At 37.2% G+C, this 26,434-nt stretch overlaps 1 protein-coding gene and 1 pseudogene across 4 annotated transcripts in view; both read left to right on the top strand.

Moving 5' to 3' along the window:
- CDK14 (cyclin-dependent kinase 14) overlaps positions 1 to 26,434 on the top strand; it is a 487,133-nt gene that overhangs the window by 231,538 nt on the left and 229,161 nt on the right. For all 3 annotated transcript variants that reach the window (XM_011956201.1, XM_011956202.1, XM_011956203.1), the window contains one exon: positions 8,234 to 8,354. In XM_011956201.1, coding sequence (XP_011811591.1) covers positions 8,234 to 8,354 — 121 coding nt within the window. The remainder of the gene's footprint in view (positions 1 to 8,233; positions 8,355 to 26,434) is intronic.
- LOC105521868 lies at positions 19,171 to 20,584 on the top strand (annotated as a pseudogene). The gene is made up of 2 exons (XR_001003350.1): positions 19,171 to 19,442; positions 19,537 to 20,584. The product of XR_001003350.1 is annotated as a keratin, type I cytoskeletal 18 pseudogene (transcript).

The following is a 26,434-nucleotide window of genomic DNA, read 5'->3' as shown; positions in this document are numbered from 1 at the left end:
ACCTTTTTCCAGAACAACCAGCCTGTGTTTTCAGTTTACTTCCCATTCCTATCTTTGCTGTCATCCATCCCGCAACCTTATCCCTTTCAGTCTCCCTCACCAGGCTAACAAGTCACCATTCTGGACTTTGGACCTGCTGGTCTAGCCTACCATCCAATGCGAGCCCAACACTTGCCAGGCAACCTGTTCCCAAGTTCCCAGTCTTCTTGGGGAGGTGGTAGCACTACCTGCATTTTCCTGGCCACTTATTACAGTATGTTCTGGGGTAAATTAGTTTCTCTAGGCATTAGTTTTCTTTCTGTTATATGGGGATATGAATAATCTTACAACATTCTAAGTTGTGTAACCATTAAATGATATAATACATTTAAAACCATTAGAGTACCTAACCAATTATAACTGCTCAATAAATTATCATGTGTTTTGCCTCTGTATAATGAACACTGTACATCCACTGATTTTCATGATTTTCTGTTATCCATAATAAGACCAGGTAAGGATATTGCCTCCTCCTACTACTTAAAAAAGAAAGAAAAAGAAAGAAAGAAAGAAAGAAAAGAAAGAAAGAAAGAGAGAAACCTAGCTGGTTTAGGAAGGAAATGGGAAGAGTTTTCTCAGAAGCCTCTCATACAAACACTCATACTAATTTTTTCTTTCAAAAAGAAAAGAAATTAATACACTAACAAGAGCATATGTTGTCATTTTAAATATGTATGTATAATAATTTTTAACTTTATAGATTGACTTATTTCCCATCAAGTGCAAAGTATTTCTCTGACGTAAATCGCAGTTAGTCTTACCTTACTTGACCTAATTATGGTTGTAATTATGTCAATAAATATTTTCTCTTTAACACATATAGGAACATACCTGTATAATGTTTTGAGTATATATTAATACAAACAAATGCTTTAAAAGTTCTGAATATTATATCTTGACTTAAAACAGATTCTTATGATGAATCAATGGGTTTTACCTTTAAGTTTTGAAAATTGGTAATAAACCAGCGTGGTTATGGAAATTCATCAAAATTGCCGATTTAGTCAGGCTTTGAAATTCATGTTTTATATTGTGTTGTCATCTAGCATTGGAATAATAACTACAAGTTTCATTAACTGAGAAGCAGAAACTAGCAAATGAAATGTAAACCAGTGAACTGTGAAAATGATATATTCACATATACTCTATTGAAAATGAGTTTTCATTCACTGCTAATGCAGATGTGATGTGATGGGATCATTGAGGTGGAATTATTTAAAGGGCTGTTTAAGAATTTGAGCACATATGATCTTCATACATTGAGTGAAGATTTTAGTGAAAAATATTTTCTTAGAATCACTGAGCATTAATACTTGAATGAATTAGTACTTAAAGTTAGCCTAGTCTGTCCCAGGAGTCAACAAACTTTTTCTTACAGTGCCAGGTACTAAATATCATAGCCTATGGGTCAGATGGTTTAATGCAACAGCAGCTGTAGGCAATACGTGAGTGAATGGATGTAGCTGTTTTCCACCAAAATTTAATTACAAAGACAAATGGCTGGCTCTCAGGCCATAGTTTACTGACCCCATATCTCAGGCCCCTCATCATACACACAGTGAAACCAAGGCTAGAAAGCTTAAGTCACTTAATCAAGGAGAAATAACAAACTAGATAGTGCCAGAACCACTACCAGGCATTTAGTTTTGCCATATCACAAGTCTTCCAATATGCATGCTAATGCTCTAAGAACAAAAGTATGTTTCTCATATAGTATTTAGCCAAAGAATTCTAACTAGTTGGTTTACCACATCTGTTAATTTCACTTAAAGTTGTTATTTATCAGAAAGCCATATTGTTTTTATTTTCTATGCAAAAAGAGAAAAAATAGAAAAAAAATAAATCTGGTACTGTATATGAAAGTTAATTATTTGAATATTTTATGTCTTCTGTGGAATGCTTATATTAAAATGTTATTATTTCTGTTATTTAAAAATTATATATATATGGGTGTGTGTGTGTGTGTGTGTGTGTGTGTGTGTATAGTTTTTTTGTTTGTTTTGTTTTGTTTTTTTAGATGGAGTGTCGCTATTGTTGCCCAGGCTGGAGTTCAGTGGTGCGATCTCGGCTCACTGCAATTGCCCCTCCAGGATTTAAGTGATTCTCTGTCTCGGCTTCCCGAGTAGCTGGGACTACAGGCACCTGCCACCATGCTTGGCTAATTTTTTTGTATATTTAATAGAGACGGGTTTTCACCATGTTGGCCAGGCTGGTCTTGACCTCCTAACCTCAGGTGATCCACCTGCCTCGGCCTCCCAAAATGCTGGGATTACAGGCATGAGACACTGCACCCGGCCAAATGAAATACATTTTTTTAAAAAAATCTGTGCCCTTTAGGATATATACAAGCTAGGCATAATTTATTGAACTTAAAAAATTCGAGGATAGTTAAATAAAATCAAATATTACCTTAACAAGTTTCAGTGTTTTCTGGACTTAATTCCTTTTTATTTATGTTCAGAAAATACGCTTATTCAGCAGGAAGACTACTGAATAAATCTAAACATTTTTAAGGGATTTTGGTTTCTTGTAAAAAGTAGCACTGTTGAAAGTCTAGACAGAAACCAAAACAAATATATTACATTCAAAGGAAAGAAAAGGATATTTTAATTGTAATCTTGAAACTACTTTTCCACTTTAAACAACATCATAAGATGGCAAATGTATTTAAAGAACAAACAAAAATCAGGCCTGTCCTTAAGATGCCCAATTTTCTGGAAAGGATACACTTCCTAGTAAGTCAAATAAGAGGGAGGGAGTTGGCGGGTACCCACATCTCATAGTGATTATATGAGTAGGTTGGGCATTTAAGTCTTTTGTTGTTATTGTTACTGTTATTCGCATTGAGGTATGTTCCAATTAAACAATAAAATTAATTTTTGTTTTTATTTATGTTTTTTGAGACGGAGTTTTGTTCTTTTGCCCAGGCGTGATCTCGACTTACTGCAACCTCCACTTCCTGGGTTCAAGCGATTCTCATACCTCAGCCTCCCGAGTACCTGGGATTACAGGCACATGCCTGTAATTACATACCCAGCTAATTTTTTATTTTCAATAGAGATGGGGTGTCACCATGTTGGCCAGGCTGGTCTTGATCTCCTGCCTTCAGGTGACCCACCTGCCTTGGCTTCCCAAAGTGCAGGGATTACAGGTGTTAGCCACTGTGCCTGGCCAACAATAAAAATAATTTTAATAAATGTACATCATTTATTGTCTATATTTTGAAGATAATATTGTGCCATGGTCAGACTTGCTAGTGTAATAATCCAGCAAGAGATGATATGAGGACCTAAGAAGGAGGAAGAAAAGAGGGAAAATTATAAAGTAAAATCCACTGGGTTTTGTGATTTTGTAAGTGGAGGGAGACTACACCGAAACAAGACTTCCAGCTTTGGTGAATGGATGGATGGTGATGTATAGCAGTCAGTTGGAGATGCTAACGGATGTAGTACTGGTTGGAAAATTGGAGACAGGAAAAATGTTTAATTGAGATATCTGTGGACTATCATGGAAGATCTAAGTGGACATTTTGATATAGAAACTTGAAGCTTTAGGGGAAGGTTGATGCTAGCAATATGTGTTTGGGATCATCGGTATGTATAGATGGTAACTTAAGCCATGGGAGTAAATAAAGTCATTCAGGGAAACCTTGTCAAGTACAGAGAGAGAAGATTAAAGGCTAGAACACCGTAAGAAAATATTTGTTGGTTTTTTATTGATACTCTATAATAGCAGCAATAGAGTATCTTCAAACAGTGTTACCACATCATAAGATATTCAATATAGTAAAAATCCTGTAGGAGGGAGATTACTCCATTTAAAAATTATATCAAAAAAGAAATTTTTGGCCAGTCTTTGGCTGTGGAATGTGAATGAAGTCCAAAAGCCTTCACCCCATGAACTGATTCATGGAATCGAGAAGGCCTCAAGTCTTTCCCTTCCCAGTGTAACTATCTTATGGTAAAATATCCAAGCATTTTATGTCTGTCTGGAGTCAAGTGATAAAGAAAGGAATGTTTCTCCTAGAAATTTTGATTTTGTGATTAACTAGGAGCAAGACTTATTTTTTCTGATTGTTTAATTTGGGGAGTAAGGCGTGTTGAGAGAGAGGTGTGGGAGTTACTCCATAATATAATATGAAACCACTGACCAACACAAAGCGTTCGTCTATTTTCTGGAAAGACTCTGAAGTAATGAAAGGTACTATTTCTATACTGCATTTTAGTTGACTGAAAATTCAGCTAGATTTGCTGTTATTAATTTTATTTAGTTAGAAAGGAGTAAGTCAGTGTTGCCAGTTCCTTCTCAGTTCCTTAGTCAAAGCAAAGGAATGGGAGTTATCATTTCTGAACCTTATCCTAGGTTGAGCAATTTTCTCCACAGAGTTAAAGAGATTGCTGAAATCCCCAGCCAATTTTACCACCTACAAAGAAAAGGATGCACTGGAATTTGAAGAAATAATTAAATGTACATGGAATATAAGTTCTAGTTTACATCTGTGTACAGCTAAAAGAAAAGAACCTTGGCTATTTTTGGAACTTAAAATAGTTACTAGTAAAATGCATTTGCTCCTGGACTCTTTTGGTGTATTCTCTGTATTACTTCTGGCTGGAATTTTTTGAGTGCCTGTAGGACATCTAGCACCTCTGGCTAGTAGGGAAATACATAGAACCAGGTCTGAAGTCCAAGGACAGGTATAAGCTGGAGATAAAATCTTGGGCGAAATCATCTATAGATGACAGTTAAAAAACTTGACATAAGGCCTAGTGACCTATAAAGTGTATATATTTGAGAAAGCACTGGTTTGAGCATATGTATATATAGCTATAGACAAAACCAGCATTTAAGGGGCAAAAAGGGGAAGGTCCCAGAAGGAGACCAAGTCATTCCGGTTAACTATCCTCTATCTAAGAAATAAAGTGAGAAAATGTAGAAGAAAGACAGTGGGCAACAGTCTAATGCAGCAGAGAGAGCTATTATGATGAGGCCTGAAGGATCTTCATTGTTTGGTGCTGAATGGCTGGTCTGCTTAGGGAAAATGTCGGGAGCACTATCCGGTGATTTATTCTGTGTCCATGCCAGAGGGTAGAACCAGGCTCAGGGTAGCAGCAGATATTATCTATAAGATAACCATCATAGAGATGTGAGGAGGAATTTTGTTATTGGATAAGAGGTTAGCTATAAAACTTCTTAACTCCTCCAGAAACCCAAGATTCTGCTATGCTAGTATCAGGGCAGCTCAACTTTGAATCATTGGCAGTAGGGCTTGAATAGCAGGATTATCCCCTTTATTCTGGGGTCTTTCATTAGTTAGAAATGTCAACACCGTGAAGTTGGATACACTGAATTTTATGCAAGCCATTTTAGGTGCCCATCGGAAATTGTACCCCTTCATGAGCACACACTCAGCCAAAGCAGCAACGTGCATATAACCTGAACTTGTCTGGTTAGCACTTTGCTTTTTGACTTTTAAATCAAACTAAACATTAATATAAGAAGTTTTGATAGTAATCCATGAACTGCATCTTTTTTAAAAGGTAGTGTAGCTCTCTTCCTGTAGTGTAACCATAGCAACTGACAAGGAACAGAGAAAGAAAGCTTTCACACATGCTGTGCTAATTAATCCTGTCCTACAGTTTTCTTTCAACTGAAGAATGTAGTTTAATAAATTTTGCATGAGTAAGCATGTTTTGATGCATGAACTATATAAACACATATCAATATCTTTACCAAAAATATTTGTTTAGAATGTATATATTTATACTTCAAAGTCTCTTTCTTTCCTCTTTTGTTCATTCTTTTCTTTCTCTTTCTTTGCTTCTTTTTGTCTTTCTTTTATTTTTGTTTTTTGAGTCATCGTTTTAATGATTTTCTCCCTTCTTGAAAAGTCTTGGGATTTTCTTATCTTATTAACCAAACAGACATTTTTAGGGTAAAAACTTTTTGTCGATCAATATAGAGGACACTTTCTACAATAAATTGTTTTAATTGACTATATTCAAATGAGATGAGAGAATTTTTCCTCAAGCAATGTAGAATAATGTAGCTTAAAAATGTAATAACATTCTTCACTCTATCTGACACAGTTACATGCAAACCATTTTAAGAGACTCAGTCTTAATTAAGCTTTGGAAAGTTAGATATTGACAGCTATTTTTGTTGTTGTTTTGGGAAGTTATGTGGCTCATCTGAATAAAATTCGAGTAGTCTTGGGCCTAAACGTGGGAAAAAGGACAATAATGTAGATAAAGCACTTTTTTCTATTTGTACTTTCCAAAAATATTTAACCAGTCTAGCAAACTCATATTCAGAGTGAGCATAGTTGATCTGAAATTACATGTGGTTATTTTGATTTATACTACGTCTAGGTTATTTTGTGGTCTTATTTTCCCCTTTACAACTGAGGACATCACAGTTTTTTTTATAACTAGCCTGGTCTGAGCTATCAATGAAAATCTTCAACTTTTTTCATTCTCTCATCCTTCTGGCTTAGCTTTCTGACAACAGAGCCTCAGGAAAACCAAGAGAATCAAGCCTGAATGTTTTTAGCATCCCATTTGACTTGACAACAGCATATGGAACAAGTCAGGACCTATTTCAGGACTTGTGCCTGGCTCTTTAGTCTCCATATGGAACCATAGTCATTGGAAGAATCAACCCTTTTGATGGGATTACCAAGTTCTGGCCACACTTTATCATCTTGATTGTCCCATCTATTGTTCAATTTTGCGTGAATTAAGGTGGGATAAAACCTTGCAGAGGAAAGAAGGAAGATATTGTTATAGAAATCTGTTATCAAAAATAGTTACTCCATTCATGTGCAGAAAAATTGGGGACCATGAATGTGTAAGTATGTCTGTATGTGTGTAATCTGTATATTTTAATATGGAATACTTATAAATATTAACCAATTTATAGTATACCGTTGCATTATTATTAAAACTGACTTGTAGAAAAAAATTGGGGCACTGTAACTGTAGGTGAATTAATTAGAAATTCTTTGTCTTACCAGTTTTTTTATTAATTTTAAAATTTACATGTAATACTGAAAATGGAATGCTACATTTAATAAATAAGAAAAAGTCATTTCCTTACTACTACATAAAAAATTTTAAATAGAACATTAAAATGAATATGTTATGGTAGGTTCACTGTAAAAATGTTTTAAGTGCTACAAACATTGTAACAGAAAATAGTACTTTATTCTTGTCACTAATGAATACAGCTAGATGGAAAACTGTCACACAGGTTTTTTCTTTTAAAAAATGACATCTGTAGATTTTGTGATTTTTAAAATAATTGCACATTCATTCCACAAACCTTGGGAAAACACTCAGCAAAAGTTACTAAAAAATACGGATAATCCCATATTCCAGAAGTAACCACTGAAGACATTTAAATGTATTTTCTGCCAAACTTTTTTCTTTTTTAGAGGGGAAAAAAACCCAGACCTGCCAATCTTTATTCTGTGCATGAGTATTTATGGTTATGAGGTCAAATTGCACATACCTTTTCACTTAACACCTTCGCAGTTTAAAAAAATTCTTAGAGGACATTTTAATTTATCATATATAATCTCATCAATGTATGTACCAGATTTGACTATTCCTTTATATTTATTTATTTAGATGTTTTTTCAAAAGAGCTTCTGCAATAAGCATTTCCTAGAGAGTATTTGACAGAACACTGAAACCACAAGAAATTGTAGGACAATTCTTTGAGGAAAGTGTTATACTCTCATCTTGCAGATTCACAATACACATTAGAACAATTAAGAAAACTGAGAAGTTTCACAATTTAAGTATTCTTTAACTTTCTAAATCTATTTTTTTCTCAAAATTATTTGACCAAGGAACCCTTTCTCACAATACTTATAAATCTAAAAAATTCAAGAGACTTCTAAGCTCCTGTGTTGTTAATAGTTTATGAATTATTTGTGTGCTCTGCTGATATTTTATTAGATTCATGACATCAGTGCTTTATTAGGAAATATAAATGTTTTAATGGTTATTAGCATATGTTAAAAACAGAAACCACAATATGCTTTCCCCAGCTTTTTATTAACTTTGACACTGCACTCCTGATTCTGTATTAAAAGATCAGGTTTGACCTTTAAAACTGTGAACATTCAAATTTAAATTCCCTTGTTTTGCTAATGCCTGTTAAACTTCTTTATGTTTCATGTAACCCACAGGTCTTGCAAGAGCAAAATCCGTCCCTAGCCACACATACTCCAACGAAGTGGTTACCTTGTGGTACAGACCTCCAGATGTCCTTCTAGGCTCAACAGAATATTCCACCTGCCTTGACATGTGGTGAGAAATGGAAGCTTTACTCTTGCTAATCTATCTGTAGTGCTTGGTCTGGGTCAAGCCTAGACAAACATCCTAACAGTTTGAATGAAGATTAATGGTGCAGGAGTGTTTGCCTGCATGTGGCCATGCTGCTGGATGTTTAAAAACATGATTGGGAATGTTCTCTAATTAGAGTCTCCTTTGCAGATGGTGTGTGGTAATGGTTCTTGATGGACATGGGCAGAGACATTTTTCTAACTGTCAGTATCATGATTTTTCTCTCTAAGAGTCTTAATTTGTGACTATATCTTATAATAAGGGAAGTATATATCTCCAGACGGCAACAGGATTGAAGTAGCAGGGAGTATGTTTAAATTTGCAACAAAGCTCTAATGAGTGGTCTGAAAATTTTGGTATAACTGTTAGGCTCCAATTTGACTCACAGTATGTACCTGAAAACTTCTGACACTAGTTATCCAAAATGAAATAAAATGACTACTTTAAAAAAATATTATATGTTTAATTTTAGGTCTCACTTTCACACATGCTTTAGCAAAGCTTTAAAAATCTATTTTATGAGGTCCAATGACTGTCAAGATTTAATTCATAATTAGTATTAATGGTAAACTATGCTGAGTTCCCTATTAAGTGTGAGCCAAATCAAACAATCAAATAAGGGAATAATCTAATTTTTGGCACGAAGGACAGACTGTTGAACGTGTTTTTATTAATAGAAAAATTTCTTTTCTAGACTCACAGTTGTGTCCAAAGTAAAACAATTTACATAGCACATGGCTGTTTTATAATAGGAGTCATCTTCCCTTAATGATTATGCCCCCATATGTAGAATTCTGTTTGTTCATGTAAGTTTATGACCTCAGTAAAACTGCAGTATGTGTTATCTTATTGTTGTATACTTACTTCAGTCCTCTACCCCCAGTAATCTTCCCTTTTCATAAATTGGCCTGTGATGAGGCCTGGCTTCTTTCCTGATGTTTTTGATCCAAAAATGTTATGGTGAGAAAACAATCAAGTTTCTCATGATCTAGGGCACAGTGCAGATTTTTTTATGTTCCAGCAGCCCTCCCTAGGAATGAGACTTGGGGATTTATAAAGCTACTGAGGATACCTGCAACATTTTGTGTACATGAGAACATATTTATTTTTATTGAAGTGTAGCTCTAAAGCTTTCAGTAGAGCTACAAGAAAATCAGACAATCATACAGCTTAAGATCTGTTGTCATAAATTTTGTAATGCCTTATACTAAATCTAATAGCATTTTAGTGATATTCTAAAACACTGAGAATAAAGATGATCATCTATCATTAAAGGGCTGAGCTAATCTTTATTTTATCACACTTCCTGGCTTTTTTGGGAGGACGGTTGTTTACACAGTTATATTTTTTTCCCAACACAGGGATTTGGGTAAAACAGATATTTAGATAATTAGTGTAATGGCAGAAAAAGTTGAAAATAAAGGCCAATGAATGAATCAGGATATTAGTTACTTTCTTATCCCTTTCCTACTTCGTGACTTACAGTTGGCTATGCAAATAGTGATTACTTAAGATTCTTGTGTTATGGGGATTTTTCTCTATTTTTGGGGTATGGAAATTCTAGGTTGTCTTTCAGTGAGGTCAGTTAGGGACTCTGCTAATAAAACATTGGTTGGAAACATCTGTGGCTTAGAGCCAGTTTTTGTGTTAGTTGCTTGGCAGTTCAGTTAACACTCTACCCTCAATAACATTTTTTTTTTTTTTTTTTTTTTGAGACGGAGTCTTGCTTTGTCGCCTGGGCTGGAGTGCAGTGGCCGGATCTCAGCTCACTGCAAGCTCCGCCTCCCGGGTTTAGGCCATTCTCCTGCCTCAGCCTCCCGAGTAGCTGGGACTGCAGGCGCCCGCCACCTCACCCGGCTAGTTTTTTGTATTTTTTAGTAGAGATGAGGTTTCACTGTGTTAGCCAGGATGGTCTCGATCTACTGACCTCATGATCCACCCGTCTCGGCCTCCCAAAGTGCTGGGATTACAGGCTTGAGCCACCGCGCCCGGCCTCAATAACATTTTTTTACATACTAGTGGCTAATGTTTCCCAAACCTTTAAAATCACCAAGAACCAAATGGACTGTGACATAATATATTTGTTTCTGAGGTGTAGCTCAGTATTTGATTTCCAGCGTGTGTCACTTTTTCTTCCACGTGTGTGTGTTCATTCTCTCAAGGAAGACAGTTTGGACACTTTCTGCCAATTTGCTTTGAACAGAGACATAATGGAAGCACAAGAAGAAGACTGTTATTTAAGTGGAAAGGAGGAAAACTGATAGAAAATAGTAGACCCCAAATGCCCTTTTGTCTACATGCCAAGATTATTCATCACCAGAACCAAATAGCGAATGTGTTATGTCTGAACAGGTTCCCATGCTTACCGGCTCTTCACTTCCAAGCCTTAAAATCTATGTTATATCTATGGTATACCTGCCTGTCTGAATCTGATTTCATTTCAAGCCATTTTCTAAAAGCTATCTTGTTATTATCCTATAAGTCAAATAAAATGTGTTTTTCCAGTTAGAAGTTCACAGGCACTGATTTCTGCATAATCGATGACATCGATGTTGGGTTTTCAGAGAACTAGAAATGGGACTATAATTGAGTCATGGCTCAGCTGCAGCAAAGAGAAGTGCAAATATTAACCCATGGAGAATAGCAGGGAGGCAGGTGGCAGTAGTTTCAGGCCTTTTTACAGTTCATTTATCAGCATGGGGCAGTAAGGTAGTAACTAAAAACTAACGATCCCTGTACAGTGTTCCATTTTCCAGTTTTCTCTTTAAATAGCCACAGGAAATAAAAATATTAATGAAGACACATATGCATTATCATTTGCCAGCAAGTGATGGAAATCAGAGGTGGCTGTGTTACGATTTCCTCCTCCAGGTCTCCAACACTTGCAATAAACAAACAACCCTGTGTGATTTGGGAACTCATCAAGATAGCTAGTTTTTGATGCTTTTATCAAAATGGGTAGTTTCTGATACTTCTATCTCCCTCTGTAAAGGAAATTTTAAGCAGAGGAATCAAATTGAGCATTTCCTCTGTATAACTTCTCTTAATTTTTGGATTTATAACTCTTTGAAAGTCAAGGCATAGGAAATCATTGCTAAGCTTTTCTAAACCAAAAAGGCTTACTGAGTTCTGAAAGCTACATTAAGAGAAGTGCAGATGTAACAAGCAGCTTCTCTGTGTAGTTCTTCCCTTGCTAGGAAGCTCTGCTCAGTTGAGGTCATTGTTCCAAATAAGCTGTATATTCCTCTGTAGAAGTTCATAAATATGTTTAGAACTGCATTTGTTTTTCGAAAGCAGAAAAGCAGAAGGTCACTTGGGATTATTTTAAGGGCTTAATTTTTAAAATAGGGTGACTAAGTCATTTTCTGCTAATAAATGATTATCTCATCAAGACCACAGTGCTTTGGGGGTGGGTAAAATATATAGTAGCACTACCCTGAGGTGTCAACTACAGTACTCCCCAACACCCCAACAGTATATGAAGAATGATAGCATGACAGTCTCTTCCTTTCATCATCTTTTAAAAAGCTAATTAACATATTAACTATGCTTGTCAAAATGTGGGGCAAGTCATTTATAAATAAGCCTGTCAAATGTAATGAGATTGCATATTAAATCATCCATTTCTCTATTACATCTCTGATTTAAGATTAAAATTAATTCATTTAACATTGTAGCAGCTGGGTGGTTAGAAAAAATTTCCATACCACTCTTGATATATAGAAAAATGTCCACATCAAAATTGATTTTGCATATATTAGAAAAGAAATTGCCTGTTTATTAAGTATTAAAAGGCCATTTAGCTTTGTTTTTTTATTAAATAAGCCTAATCACCATACATACTGGCAGTATACAAAATTCTGCCATCATCTTTAATGATCTTTCTTGAACCAAGGAAATGTATATAATAAAATAATGTTTCTTAGGATTTAGGTTTATTTACTAATGTTTTAAGGTAAAGAATCACAAATTAGCTCTAGCATAGCCCCTACTCTGAAAATCAATTTGTTCTATATGAGGTCCTGTGGTTTGATTTGAGACTTGAGTGATAATAATAGTAACAACAATAGATACTTCTATTGAACACAAACTGTATTCTGAGCCCTGTTATGCATTTTAATTACTTACCTATTTTACCATGATACAGTTTCAGAAAACCAAACCCAGAGAGACTAAATAATATGGGTAAGGTCATGCAGTTAGTAAACAGAGTACACATTCAAACTCAAGGATAACCTACTCAAAGCCCTTTCTTTTTACAAGATACTACATAATCTCTTAAGATTATTTGTTTACAAATTGATCTTTATTTTACCAGTAGAGCAACTCCAAAACACAAATACAGCAAAACATAGATTTTATAATTTAGGTTATATTCTGAGTCATGTCCTTTGTATAGCTCTAATATAGTGTGTGTCTTTCACTGTCTCTCAAGAGCTTGTGGACTCTTTTTCTCTCCTGCCATCAACTTTTTAAAACATTTTACTATATAGTTTTATGCAAGGAAGAGTTTTTTGTTTGTTTGTTTGTTTTTAATAAACTACGACAGGAATCATTGGATTGAATACATTTTCACAAGACTAGTACTTATGCTGGCATGTATTAATATTTTCCCAATTCCTAGCCATTACTCATTTATTACTTTTGCTAAAATGAATGAGTTCATTTTAAACCGAAGGATAGTAAGAATGAGAATTTGAGTTCATGAGTTATGCTGAATCATCTATCTGTCAGCACTGTTTGTACTATTTCTAATTAATCAGGTCATAAGACCAAGGAGCATATGAATTAGTTACTGTCAAATGTAACACCTCTTTAAGAGTTCTTGAGAACTGCTCAAATAATGCATGATCCAAGTGACTTGTTGGTGTAGCCACCGAAATGCAATACAACATAACAAAAGAACCGGGGACAGTCAGGACATCCAGGAGATTGAAGCTGATCTCATGGTGGCAGCCATGGTTTCTAAGCCTACTCCCACTATGGAAGTCCCTTAAAATTAGGATGACCCTATAGTTTATTATTATACCAGGACACCATTGAGAGTTAATAATTCTGCCGGGATAATAGGTGTAAAACAGAGATAACTGTGACATGTGGTCACCTTTCTCATAATACACTAGAGCAATAATTTGCTAAATACTACTAAACAGAAGAGACTTAACACATTCAAGTATTTAATTCACACTAAAGACTGCTGACTACAAACTCAAATTCCTTGCAACAAACTTAATGTTACATTGCCTAATACAAATTATCTCTGTAAGTACAGTTCTCTCATATTAGGTTATTGTGGCATTTTAGAGTGGCTACCAAAGTGCCAAATTTAGTGATAGCTTTGGGATGCTGAAAGGAAGCACCTCTATTTTTCTGTCAAAAATCTAGTGTGGGGCTGGGCACAATGGCTTACAACTGTAATACCAGCACTTGGGGAGGCTGAGGCAGGTGGATCACGGGAGAGCAGGAGTTCAAGACCAGCCCCACCAACATGGTAAAACTGCGTCTGTACTAAAAATACAAAATTAGCTGGGCATGGTGGCACGTGCCTGTAATCCCAGCTACTTGGGAGACTGAGACAGAAGAATCTCTTGAACCCGGGAGGCAGAGGTTACAGTGAGCCAAGATCATACCATTGCACTCCAGCCTGAGCGACAGAGTGAGACTCCGTCTCCAAAAAAAAAAAAAAAAAAAAAAAAAATGCCTAGTGTGGTTATAGTTTTTATATTCCATTGTTGTTTATTGGTGTGTATGTTTGTAAGAGAAAGAGTATTTGTGTGTGCATATGTTTGGTCATTTATTGTCAATAAATTAGATGAATGATAATATGTAAAATGAGGCATTGATCTACCAAATCTCTTTAAGAACAAATAAAAATTTCCCCATTTTAAATCAACATTTGCACAATAATTGGCTATCCACAAACTGGTTTTTGGGTAATTTTTAAATAGCCAATCACAGAGACTCAGTTTCATGACATTATTATAACCCTTGGTGTACTCAGCTGCCTCACTGGTTTGTGAGAATAACAAGAGATGGTTACATATAAAATTCTTTAAGAAATATAAAACTCCACAAATGTTCAGAACAGTGTTCTTATCAACTCTTAGAATGTAAATCAGCCAAGCTAAAAATACTGCATTTCTATTGGGGTGTAGCATCCAAGGGTGCTATGGGATATATAAAAGCTGCTCTATTTGGTTTTAGGGAAATTAACACACTGTCTATGTCTTGAGAATCAAAAATAATTTTTGGTCCAGGATATTCTCATCTTAAGAGAGAGAGAGACAGAATCTGTGTGTGTGTGTGTGTGTCTGTGTGTCTGTGTGTCTGTGTGTTTTAATTTAGAAATATGTAGTCAGGAGTGTTGGCTTACACCTGTAATCCCAGCACTTTGGGGGCCAAGGTGGGAGGATGGCATGAGGCTAGGCATTTGAGACCAGCCTGGGCAACATGCTGAGATCCCATCTCAGCAAAATATAAAAATTCTGTTAGCATGGTAGAGGGTGCCTATAGTCCCACAGGGGGCTGACGTGGGAAGACAGCTTGAGCCCTGGATTTCAAGGCTGCAGTGAGCTATGATCACACCACTGCACTCCAGCCTGGCCCCAAGAGTGAGACCTACAAAAATGGGAATATTGAGGAAGGTGATGAAAGACAAGGGTTTTTTGTTTGTTTGTTTGTTTGTTTTTTTGAGACGGAGTCTCGCTCGGTCACCCAGACTGGAGTGCAATGGCGCAATCTCAGCTCACTGCAACCTTTGCCTCCCAGGTTCAAGAGATTCTCCTGCCTCAGCCTCCTGAGTAGCTGGGATTACAGGCGCCCACTACCATGCCCAGCTAATTTTTGTATTTTTAGTAGAGATAGGGTTTCACCATGTTGGTCAGGCTGGTCTCGAACTCCTGACCTTGAGATCCACCTGCCTGGGCCTCCCAAAGTGCTGGAATTACAGTCATGAGCCACCGCGCCCAGCCGACAATGGTTTTTAAAGGAAAATGAGAAGAATTACATAATTTTTTGTGATAACTATCCTTGACTACAAAGATCAGTAACAAGGGTGGCGGCAGTCTGACATTGGGCAGGCAGATGTCTTCATAGAAGTATTTTTTTGTGTGTGTAAGGTTGCAGTGGCCTTTGTGCCAGGCTGTGTTTTTTGCAGCCTTTTGTGATAGTTTTCATTCATGAAAACCCTTCCTTCGTGGCCTTCCTCAGCTCTGTTTGTCAGGGATTTTAACACAAGTGACTCCATTTTGATTGTGACAACTTTCACAAAATGTAACTAGCAGTGTTTTGCTGTGTAAAGGAGAGGCATTGTTATAGTAGAAAGCACATTGAAAACCTAGGTTAGCTTCCCTCTGCCACTTCTTAGCTGTGTGATTTTAGTTGAACAGATTCCTTAGCTACTCCTAGCTTCAGTTTCCGAACCAGAAAACTGTAACAATAAAACCTATTACAAGTATAACCCATAACTAATACACGCCACAACAATAACAATAGAAAAACAGTGATCTTCTGCCTCATCCATACCCACCCTTTAATCCTATTTTCCAGAAGCAACTACTTTTAACTCTGTTTGCTTTTAATTATTTTTTATTTATATTTACTTTTAACTCTTTTAGACATAGTACTTTACTTCTGTCTGTCTTAAATTGCTTATATTGCTATTCATTGATTTACTATTTTCGACACTGTCTACTAAGTAGGTATTATGGTAGATGAGGATTTAACTTGCTTCTGTCAACCTTCATTATACTAACTTATAATCTATATCTCGTCTTAGAACATTTATAAATATTATTCATGCTTAAAGTCAAGTAGTATTTATGATTATATATTTTCTTGTATAACCTTTTGCTTTTCCTGGACTTAATAACTGTGATTCTTATTAGCTGTCTTTGCTCTTATGGCTAATTGTGAAGAATTTGTCAATTACCTATGAAAACATATTTTTCAAATTCTCAAACACAACAGCAGATCTGTCAGTTCCATTTACTTTTTTTACATCTCCTTTCCTCAACCATTTTCTTGAAACTTTCCTCTCTCGGCTTTCTGATTTCTTGTCTTAGCACAATGTAGCACTTCTTATCTCAGACTTCATTTGCTCCCCACTCATCCCCATCCCCACTTTGTCTCTGCATGGTGTTGTAGGTCCTAAGCTGGTTATTCTCTGTTCTCTTCCCAGTCTGTTCCCCACCGTCTTCTGTCCTGCCCTGTGTCTTACTTGGCTGACCCCTAGGGAATTGCATCCTCTGAGCTGCCATCACTTACTGGTTTCCAGCTGGGTTCAGGCAAAAACAAGTGGGAGGAGAGAGTGACTGTGTATGTTTCCCTAATTCTTCCCCATGTTAGACCATGTTTCTGGAAATGACTAACTACAACTTCTTCAGGGAAGCTTCTCTCCCATGGCTCTAGCTCTCAGTACACACTAATAACACTAAGTTCTTAATTGGAGAGGGAGTCATGGCTTCCTGCTGTTGCTAGACTTGGAGTATTTCAGTATGTCTTATTGGTTCTCTTATAGCTCTATTTGTAGACACTTCTGGGTTGGATCCATTTTCCTTCTGGAGTGTCACTGACTGCAGATTCCCTTTATCTGGATTCCATGTCTTCCTCCTTTAGGTGCATTAGAAGAATGCATAAATTAGAGATACAGTTTTCAAATTCTTAGTATTTTGAAAATGCCTTTATTCTACTTTCACAAATGATTGATATTTGGCTAAGTGTATATCATTAATGATAATGTATAACTTGAATATTAATTTTTTCCTCAGAATTTTCAGTACATTATTTTATTTCCCTAGAGCTTCTGGTATTGCTGCTGAGAAGTGTGATTCCATTCTCAATCATTTGTGTGCCCCCTCATACTTCCTCTCTGGAGGGAATTAGGTTCTTCTCTCTATCCCTGGTATTCCAGAATTTCATGATGATATTGCTTTGGTAGTGTCTTTTTCTATTGGTGCTGGGTAAGTTTCCTTCAAGATAAAGACTAATGTGTTCTAGCTCTTAGGAAACTTCTTGAATTTCTTTTAAAAAAATGATTTCTTCCATCCTCTCTGTCTTCACTTTCTAGAAAATTTGTATTACTTTGATATTGGAGCTCCTTTCTTAATCCTCTATTTTCTAAAGTCTTTTATATAACTTTTTATCTTACAAATCTTCTATTTTTTAAAAAAATTCAGCTTCCATATATAAAATTGTTCTTGCTTCCTTTCCTTCTGATTTCTATTTCTTAAACACGGGGATGGGGACATTTTTTTTTTGCTTTTCATTTACTTTTATACATTAAGCACTATAAATCTATACACTTAGGAAGGGCCCAATTAACCAGTCAGTTCACTGTATATTGTTCAGGCAAAGAGCGAAACTTCTGGCTGGGAAGTCCTCAGATGTCAGTATCTTAAGGCTTATTCTTTGTTCCTCCTCACATGCTGATTACAGGCAGTTGACATCCTCATAGCAGAGTAGAAAGGGGAGTTGATGGTCACATACATCAGTAAACGCATTTTTCACTTGATTTCCCTTTTTTTCAGCTCAGTGCCTCGCCCTGCTCTCTACTGCAACTTTTATCTTCAATTTGAGGCCTCCTGGGTTTAATGTCATGTACCCTACTGGTGTGTGTTTAGGGTGAGATAAGGGATAGTCAGAGAAGACCTGTGAGGCAAAAGTTTGCTCTTCATACAAATTTTCATTTCTCTCCTCTGTCTCCAGCTGTCAGACTCAGCTTCACACTTTTTACATCCTGAACTTTTTCAAAGTTGCTGTAGGTAAATAATCTGACTATAACTTGAAGCTGTAACTGCCTGTGGTCTGCCTAGATTGTCATGTCTTCACCTACATCTTCTCAAAACAGGTTACCTCTCATGGACTTGTGCCTTCTCCTAGATTTCTTTTATCCTTGTTTAAAATTTATTTCCTAACTGACACTTTGGTCACTTTGGAGAAGACAAATGCAGCCATGTTAGTGGGTGCTGCTTGAGGTTTCTCACCTTGAATGTCTTGATATTATGTCAGGTTGTCCAGAAGGGATGAAAAGAGGGAAGGAGGGAGATGGGAGGAAAGGGAGGGAGGTAGGGGGAGAGGGAGGGAATGAGGGAGGGAGGGAAAGAAGGAAGGAAAGAAGGAAGGAAGGAAGGAAGGAAGGAAGGAAGAGGAAAGGAAAGGAAGGCTGGCTCATATTGTATAAGGAGGAAATTAGGTTCATATTGTATAAGGATCTTTGTGGGAAGGGAGCTGCCCTAATTCTAGAGGTGTCCAGACAGGGATATCTATGCACGTTTTACCACATGCCCTGCTTTTGTTGATTATTTAATATTGGTGACTTTAACTGTGAACATTGACTACTAAGGGTCTTTGCCATGTAGACATTTGTGATTTTCCTGGGGCACAAATTTAACTTGCCTATGCTGATGAGTGGGAGCCGATTAAATATCATAATGCAGGCAGGAAATTAACCTGCTGGCATCTTAGTGTGCTGGTGGTTTATAATCCCTACCATTTAACTCTTAGCGAAATAATAAATTTATGAAAACCAACCTGAAAAGAAAGCCATACACTGGTTGATGAGATAGTGATGCAAGTTAATAAAATGTGAGGTCATAATTCTTCAAGAGATAATAACTTTACATGAGTGCATTACAGAAAGTAGTTCTTTGGATCTGTGGGCTGTATGAATCCAAAAAAAAAAGCTTGCTGTTAAAAACCAGCAAAAGTAGTGAAGCATTTTCAACAAGTGTTTAGGCAATAGAAAATTTCTAATCCAGTGAAGGTGAAAAAGTGGATCAGAGTCGGCAAAGCCTGAGTCCTGTCGTCTCGCCTTCCTCCCATACAGCATGAGCTTCACCACTCGCTCCACCTTCTCTACCAACTACCGGTCCCTGGGCTCTGTCCAGGCGCCCAGCTACGGCGCCCGGCCGGTCAGCAGCGCAGCCAGTGTCTATGCAGGCGCTGGGGGCTCTGGTTCCCGGATCTCTGTGTCCCGCTCCACCAGCTTCCGGGGCGGCATGGGGTCCGGGGGCCTGGCCTCAGGGATGGCCGGGGGTCTGGCAGGAATGGGAGGCATCCAGAACGAGAAGGAGACCATGCAAAGCCTGAACGACCGCCTGGCCTCTTACCTGGACAGAGTGAGGAGCCTGGAGACCGAGAACCGGAGGCTGGAGAGCAAAATCCGGGAGCACTTGGAGAAGAAGGGACCCCAGGTCAGAGACTGGAGCCATTACTTCAAGATCATCGAGGACCTGAGGGCTCAGATCTTCGCAAATACTGTGGACAATGCCCACATCGTTCTGCAGATTGACAATGCCCGTCTTGCTGCTGATGACTTTAGAGTCAAGTATGAGACAGAGCTGGCCATGCGCCAGTCTGTGGAGAATGACATCCATGGGCTCCGCAAGGTCATTGATGACACCAATGTCACTCGACTGCAGCTGGAGACAGAGATCGAGGCTCTCAAGGAGGAGCTGCTCTTCATGAAGAAGAACAACGAAGAGGAAGTAAAAGGCCTACAAGCCCAGATTGCCAGCTCTGGGTTGACCGTGGAGGTAGATGCCCCCAAATCTCAGGACCTCGCCAAGATCATGGCAGACATCCGGGCCCAATATGACGAGCTGGCTCGGAAGAACCGAGAGGAGTTAGACAAGTACTGGTCTCAGCAGATTGAGGAGAGCACCACAGTGGTCACCACACAGTCCGCCGAGGTTGGAGCTGCTGAGACGACGCTCACAGAGCTGAGACGTACAGTCCAGTCCTTGGAGATCGACCTGGACTCCATGAGAAATCTGAAGGCCAGCTTGGAGAACAGCCTGAGGGAGGTGGAGGCCCGCTACGCCCTACAGATGGAGCAGCTCAATGGGATCCTGCTGCACCTGGAGTCAGAGCTGGCACAGACCCGGGCAGAGGGACAGCGACAGGCCCAGGAGTATGAGGCCCTGCTGAACATCAAGGTCAAGCTGGAAGCTGAGATTGCCACCTACCGCCGCCTGCTGGAAGATGGCGAGGAATTCAATCTTGGTGATGCCTTGGACAGCAGCAACTCCATGCAAACCATCCAAAAGACCACCACCCGCCGGATAGTGGATGGCAAAGTGGTGTCTGAGACCAACGACACCAAAGTTCTGAGGCATTAAGCCAGCAGAAGCAGGGTACCCTTTGGGGAGCAGGAGGCCAATAAAAAGTTCAGAGTTCAAAAAAAAAAAAAAAAAGAAAAAGTGGATCATTAACTTGTATGCACAGGAAAGACATGATTGAATGGAAATGTGATTGGAGAGAAACTAGGAGCCTCTATAAATGTCATTGTGTGACAATAGTTACTAAAGATGCCTACTAGAATGTTACTAGGATGTCTACTTCATATTGCTTATTGAAGGATGGAAATGGAGAATTCTGTGCTTGTTATTACAATTGTGAGTTAATTCCTCAGTACTGCATTACCTGGAGTGTATTTTAATTAAGAATCCCATTTTTGTTTGCTGGTATTTTGCTGTATGAATTACTATAACTTAAATATTCTGGTGGCTTTCTTAATTTTAGGTGCTATATTATGTAATTGATAAACTTAGATATTTGTGGGTCTTCTAAAAAATTTGTTCTTCAAATGTTGTATCCTTAGATTCCTGTTGGTAGATGTCATTAAAAAAAAAGAAAATAAATAAAGCAATAGTTGAAAAAGAACTAAACTTGAATTCAACTAAAACAACTTACCAGTGTCCAAGAAACAGCCTGCTAAATTTCATTAAAAATAAAACAAAACGTATTCATAGTATGTGACAGTCGCTTAGTAATTACTAATGACTAAATCCTAGTAGCTTCCTATTTTCCTACACTCATGTGGGTAGCTCATCTTTTACTGTGGCATTTTCTAGTTCTCTGTATTTCTTTGTGAGACAATAGATTCCAAGGGTGGGATGTTTATATAATTGAATTTTCAGTTGAGCTTCAAAGCTTTTCTCATTTTTTTCTGATTGATAATTTAAATAGTTCTTCCTTTATTGTGAGCTTTTGCCATATTGGTTTTTGAATACTTAATATATTCATAGCCTAATGGAAACTGCAACAGATGAAAAACTTTATTATAGAAATAAATAAATTTCCCTCTATTTGTGACCATTTTATAACACCTGAAATTAGAGGTGCTTGTTTTTGTTTGTTTGTTTTTTCTCACACACTGTGTGTGGTTGGTGGTAACACAGAAAAAAACAAAACAAAATACAGCTCTAGAATCTCAGGGTAGCTCCCTTCCCACAAAAATCTCCCTTTTACCTTATTAGTCACTTCATTCATTTATTCATTCAGCAAAGCATTACAGAATGTCGAGAGGCTCAAGGTGAGAAAGACCTGGTTCCTGCCCTCGAGCCTCGCCCACTAGCACTACTGCATTGTACAACCCCAAAGGCATCATTCAAGTTGTAATCTATGTGCAGTGGCCAGACTGCAAAGCTACATTCCAGAGCAAATATTTGAGAATATTCCAAGAAGCCCACAGACATCACCAAAAAAATGGGCCCTGATACTCTGTACTGGAAAGGTTTTTGCCTTTAGGTCTTGCATCTATTATCTAACATACTAGGTGGTTGTCAAATATTTTACTGTAAAATATCAATCATCCAGTCATATATCTTAGTAGTGCCCATTTCAGCATTCTTACCCATAGTCCATCAAAGTCTAGCTATGCCATTTGATGACTGGAACTAAATATATCAACTTAACGTAGTGTAAATTGAAGTTCAGAATTGTCCTTATAGTAAGATAATTTACATGAAGGTTTTAGCAGTGATTTCTCTTCACAATATGCCACATGAAGTTTCTTGAAAAAGATTGCTTGATGTGCCTTTTGCTTTGATTTTTAAGATAATTACCCGTGAATAAATTTTTCCTAATTTCCTACATTATTGCATAAGGATTAATACATTTGCAGAGACAAGCCTTAAAATATGACTTCCTTGTTTTGCATCAGCTGTCATATAAACAGAAATTAAAGATGTGCAAGGCTTATTAATTTGCTTTTTTTCTCGTTCTGCCTGGTCTATGCTTATTCCTTAGAGAAGGGCCGTCATTGGTAGAGTTTTAAATAAATTATCAAATGGAACTTCTTTCATTGTTCCGTAATACAAGAAATAATATTTCTCTGCTATTTCTTGTAATATTTGTCATTTTTTTCTTACAGTAGTCCTCAGTGAGGGCATTTCCTATTTATATTTTTATATTAATTGTGACTGGTTGCTGGATGTAAACAGTCCAAATATCCCCTATTATCTATATAACCTAGAGTTATTATTTTAAGACTCCATCTCTAGAGTCTTCATTATCCATGGGAGTCTGTGTTGAAGTTTTAAGCTTTTTTTTTTTTTTTTTTTGAGACTGAGTCTCACTCTGTCACCCAGGCTGGAGTGCGGTGGTGCAATCTCGGCTCACTGCAACCTCTGCCTCCCAGGTTCAAGCAGTTCTCCTGCCTCAGCCTCCTGAGTAGCTGGGATTACAGACATGTGTCACCATGCCCAGCTAATTTTTGTATTTTTAGTAGAGACAGGGCTTCACCATGTTGGCCAAGCTGGTCTTGAACTCCTGACCTCAGGTGATCCACCCGCCTTGGCTTCCCAAAGTGCTGGGATTAAAGGTGTGAGCCCCTGTACCTGGCCAAATTTTTAAGCATTTTTAAAACACAGCCAACATCTTATTTTCAGTGTACTAGGAATGATGGCAGATTTCAGTTTTCTAGGGTAGTTTTACTGTGTTCTCTGCCAAACCCTCTAATTTTGAAGATTTGGTTTTGATTTTATCTTTGTCTTTGCTGGCATTTGTGTCACCTGGGAAGAAATCAAAGTTACTATCTCTATTTCCTCTTTTTTAACCTGACCAGGCTGACCAAATAAAGACAGGTTGTTCTGACTGCAGAAGCAGCATAGCATAATGAAGAGATTGCTAACCCTGGATTCAGAAGATGCAGTTTCTGATTCTGCAACCAACACTAAGACATTTGAACATATAATACAGCTTCCTTACATGTAAAAATCAAAACATTGTCTTAGGCCTTCTCAAAGGTACCTCTATCTCTTAATGTTAGCATTCGAGTAAATTGTACAGTGGAGGGAAAGCTTTCCATGGAGACTGCTGGAGTTCCTTTGGAGTCTCTTAGAAATGAAGTTAGAGTTTAGATATTTTGGTGAAATTACTGAGTTGATTTTTTTTAGTGTTTAATTTCATATGATAATATTAGCTCTAAATCAAATGCCTTTTTCTGTGCAGTATCTTGTGTGTACTCCTCAGACTAGTTTATGCAATTCATTCATTTATTCCCTCATTCTAAAGATATTTATTGAACACCTATTTTGTACAAGGCAGTTTGTGAGATCTTGGAGCTGAAAAGATGAGAAAGATCTATTCATGCCTTCAAGGTTACAGGGAAAGACAGTGTGATGAGCCATAGCACAGGTATATGGTTAAGACAGTGGCAGCTCAGAGGTGAAGGTGATAAATTTATCCTTGGTGAATGATTAAGGGGGTCAGGGGAGGCTTCACCCAATGGTAATTACTCTGCCTGACTTCTCAAAGCCATCTTTCCAAGCTGACAAAGCTAGGTTTGAAGGACATGTAGATCATGCCATGGACAAAGATGAACAGATGAAATATCTGGTGTTTTGTGGATAGAGATGGAGGACAGGATTTCAGAAGCATTCAAAAAGGACTGTAAGGAGGAAGAGAGAAAGCAGTTGGAGATCAGATTGTAGAAGTATTTAGGAATACTTAGGATGTGGACAACTTGATGACTGTATATACATAGTGAGAAAAAAAAAAAAAAGGCAAAAGATTTCAGATGATTCCTGGATCTGGTAACTGGACCAGACAGCAAAAATACAACTTTGCCATTTCATTAGAAAAAAATAATAATAAATGTACATAGTACTTAAAGTGTATGAGCAGAAATTATCATTGGAACATAAGGAATATTTATGCTGGTTGGTGCTTTGAGATGGTTGGGCTTCTCAGTCTTCCCTGTTAGTTTTATTGCTGATGTAGATCCTAGTAAGAGGATTCTAATCACTTGCCTAGTGCCTCCCTCCAAGTCAGCAGCAGGCCATCCTGGGCCTTGAGTCTACTGAACTATATTAGCTTCCTGTACTTTATTTTTTACTTTTGTTTTTATTCTGATATGCTTAATTTGTAAGTAGAACTTCTTAGATATATAATTTTGTTTCATAGTTGAAAAATAAATGTTACAGTTTCTCATTATATTAAAAGTTTATTGTTTTGAATCAAATGTTTTCTAAGATGGGCTTTTACCCACAACCTAGGGTTATATTTTCATTCCTTGAGAGCAAAATACTCCATAGAAGTATTTGACTAAGATATATTGTGCCTATCTGTGCCTAATGAAGCACTAACCACAGTAAATGATGAGTGGCAGTTTAATCAATTCGGTTCCTTCGGTAGTCACCAAGGGCATGCAGAATGTAATTTTTTAATCTTTCACTTTTCAAATACTGCAAATGCCGAAATGAAAAGATTAAGTCTGTTATATGTAATAAATTTTCTTTTAGAATATAGAAAAAAAGTCACTTTTTAATTTTCATCTTTTTGAAGCTGATCTCCTAGGGAAGAAAGCTCTTTGATCTATTTTACAAATATATACGTTCCTTCAGAGAAGAGTAAGATAAATAAATGGCTACTTTGGTGCATCAAATAGTTCTAGCTTTAATTGCATAATGGTTTATTTCAGTGAACCATGGCTAAATAAAATTACCTATTAGGTTAATTAATGTGGAAGCATTCTGGGCTTGTATTGCATCCCTGTGTGTTAAATTTAGATTATGTTTTGCATTTAATCTAACTCATTTCAGTGATCTCCTCTTTCTTTGTTGTTCCTTTGGCTGGAGCTTGAATATATGTTCAGAGAATTGATCTGAGTTATAAAACTCCATTCAAAACAGAATTATCCAAATTCCTTTACATTCTTGCCTGTTGGTACCTGATTTTGAGAACAGCAGCATCAGCATGGCTTGGAAGCTTGTTAGAAATGCAGGATCTCAGGCCTCAACCCATACCCAGTAATTAGAATCTGAATTCTAAGAAGATCCCCACGTGGTTAGCATACACATTAAAGGATGAGAAGCACTGCTTCAAGTACCTTTTTTTGGAAGGATACATAGGATTCAAGGAAATTTCTGATGCCAGCATGATGTCAAAAGGCAGAAAGGCAAGAGAACTAACCTGTAGTGAGTTGTGGTTCTGTTCATCTGCTTGCCTCCTGTCAGAATCAGAAACAGCTTGACACTCCCTTTTTTTCACAGCCTTCTTTCCAAAGGTTTTAACAATTTAGATGGCTCTAAATAATTTTCTAAACTTGAGAAGAGGCCTCTTACCACTTTCAATTAGGAAATTATGTATAAGAAGGGGCAGATCTCCCCCCACCGTAATAGTCTAAGTTTGATGAGTCATTGTTCCTGCTGCACATATAGCAGTGCATGGGCAGTGCTGTGTCATGATCCCTCTAGAACTGAAACTGTCACTCTGCTTAAAGCTGTCGGTCCTAAGGAATCCCAAGCCTTTCCTAACACATGGATGAAATAAAAAACTAAAATCTAGCCAATGTTTTCTGACATTTTCATTGCACCGTATTTTAAAATATTAGAGTCTTTCTGCATTATCTGCTGAGATTGAGCCAAACATTTGCCTTGAGAATTAGGGAAGAAGGAGAACAATGTTTTATTTTTTTGATATCTTAATCTAACCAAAATTAGATTAATGTCAACTAGAGAAATAATAACCTTTAGGTCTTATTCTGCTTCCTCATGTGATATAATTATTTATTGAGTTAATTACCATCTAGTTAACAATATCTTTTTGAGAAAATTGACTGAGTATAGTCCACTGAAAATATCATGGATCAAATGCAGATTTTTTTATTATGCATGCTGATGGATGTAATTAATCCATATTTTGGTTGAAAGATATAAAGTTATCCTACACCATAAAATCCCAACAGGACTATGATGAACAGATACATACATGACAAGGCATATTAGCTGGTGCCTTTTTGACCTAACCCTATTTCATTC

Source organism: Colobus angolensis, unplaced genomic scaffold, assembly GCF_000951035.1.
Source record: "Colobus angolensis palliatus isolate OR3802 unplaced genomic scaffold, Cang.pa_1.0 Scaffold410, whole genome shotgun sequence".
In the NCBI taxonomy this organism is placed as follows: domain Eukaryota; kingdom Metazoa; phylum Chordata; class Mammalia; order Primates; family Cercopithecidae; genus Colobus; species Colobus angolensis.
The sequence above is the reverse complement of the archived record's forward strand: the minus strand, read 5'-3'. Positions and strand labels throughout refer to the sequence as shown.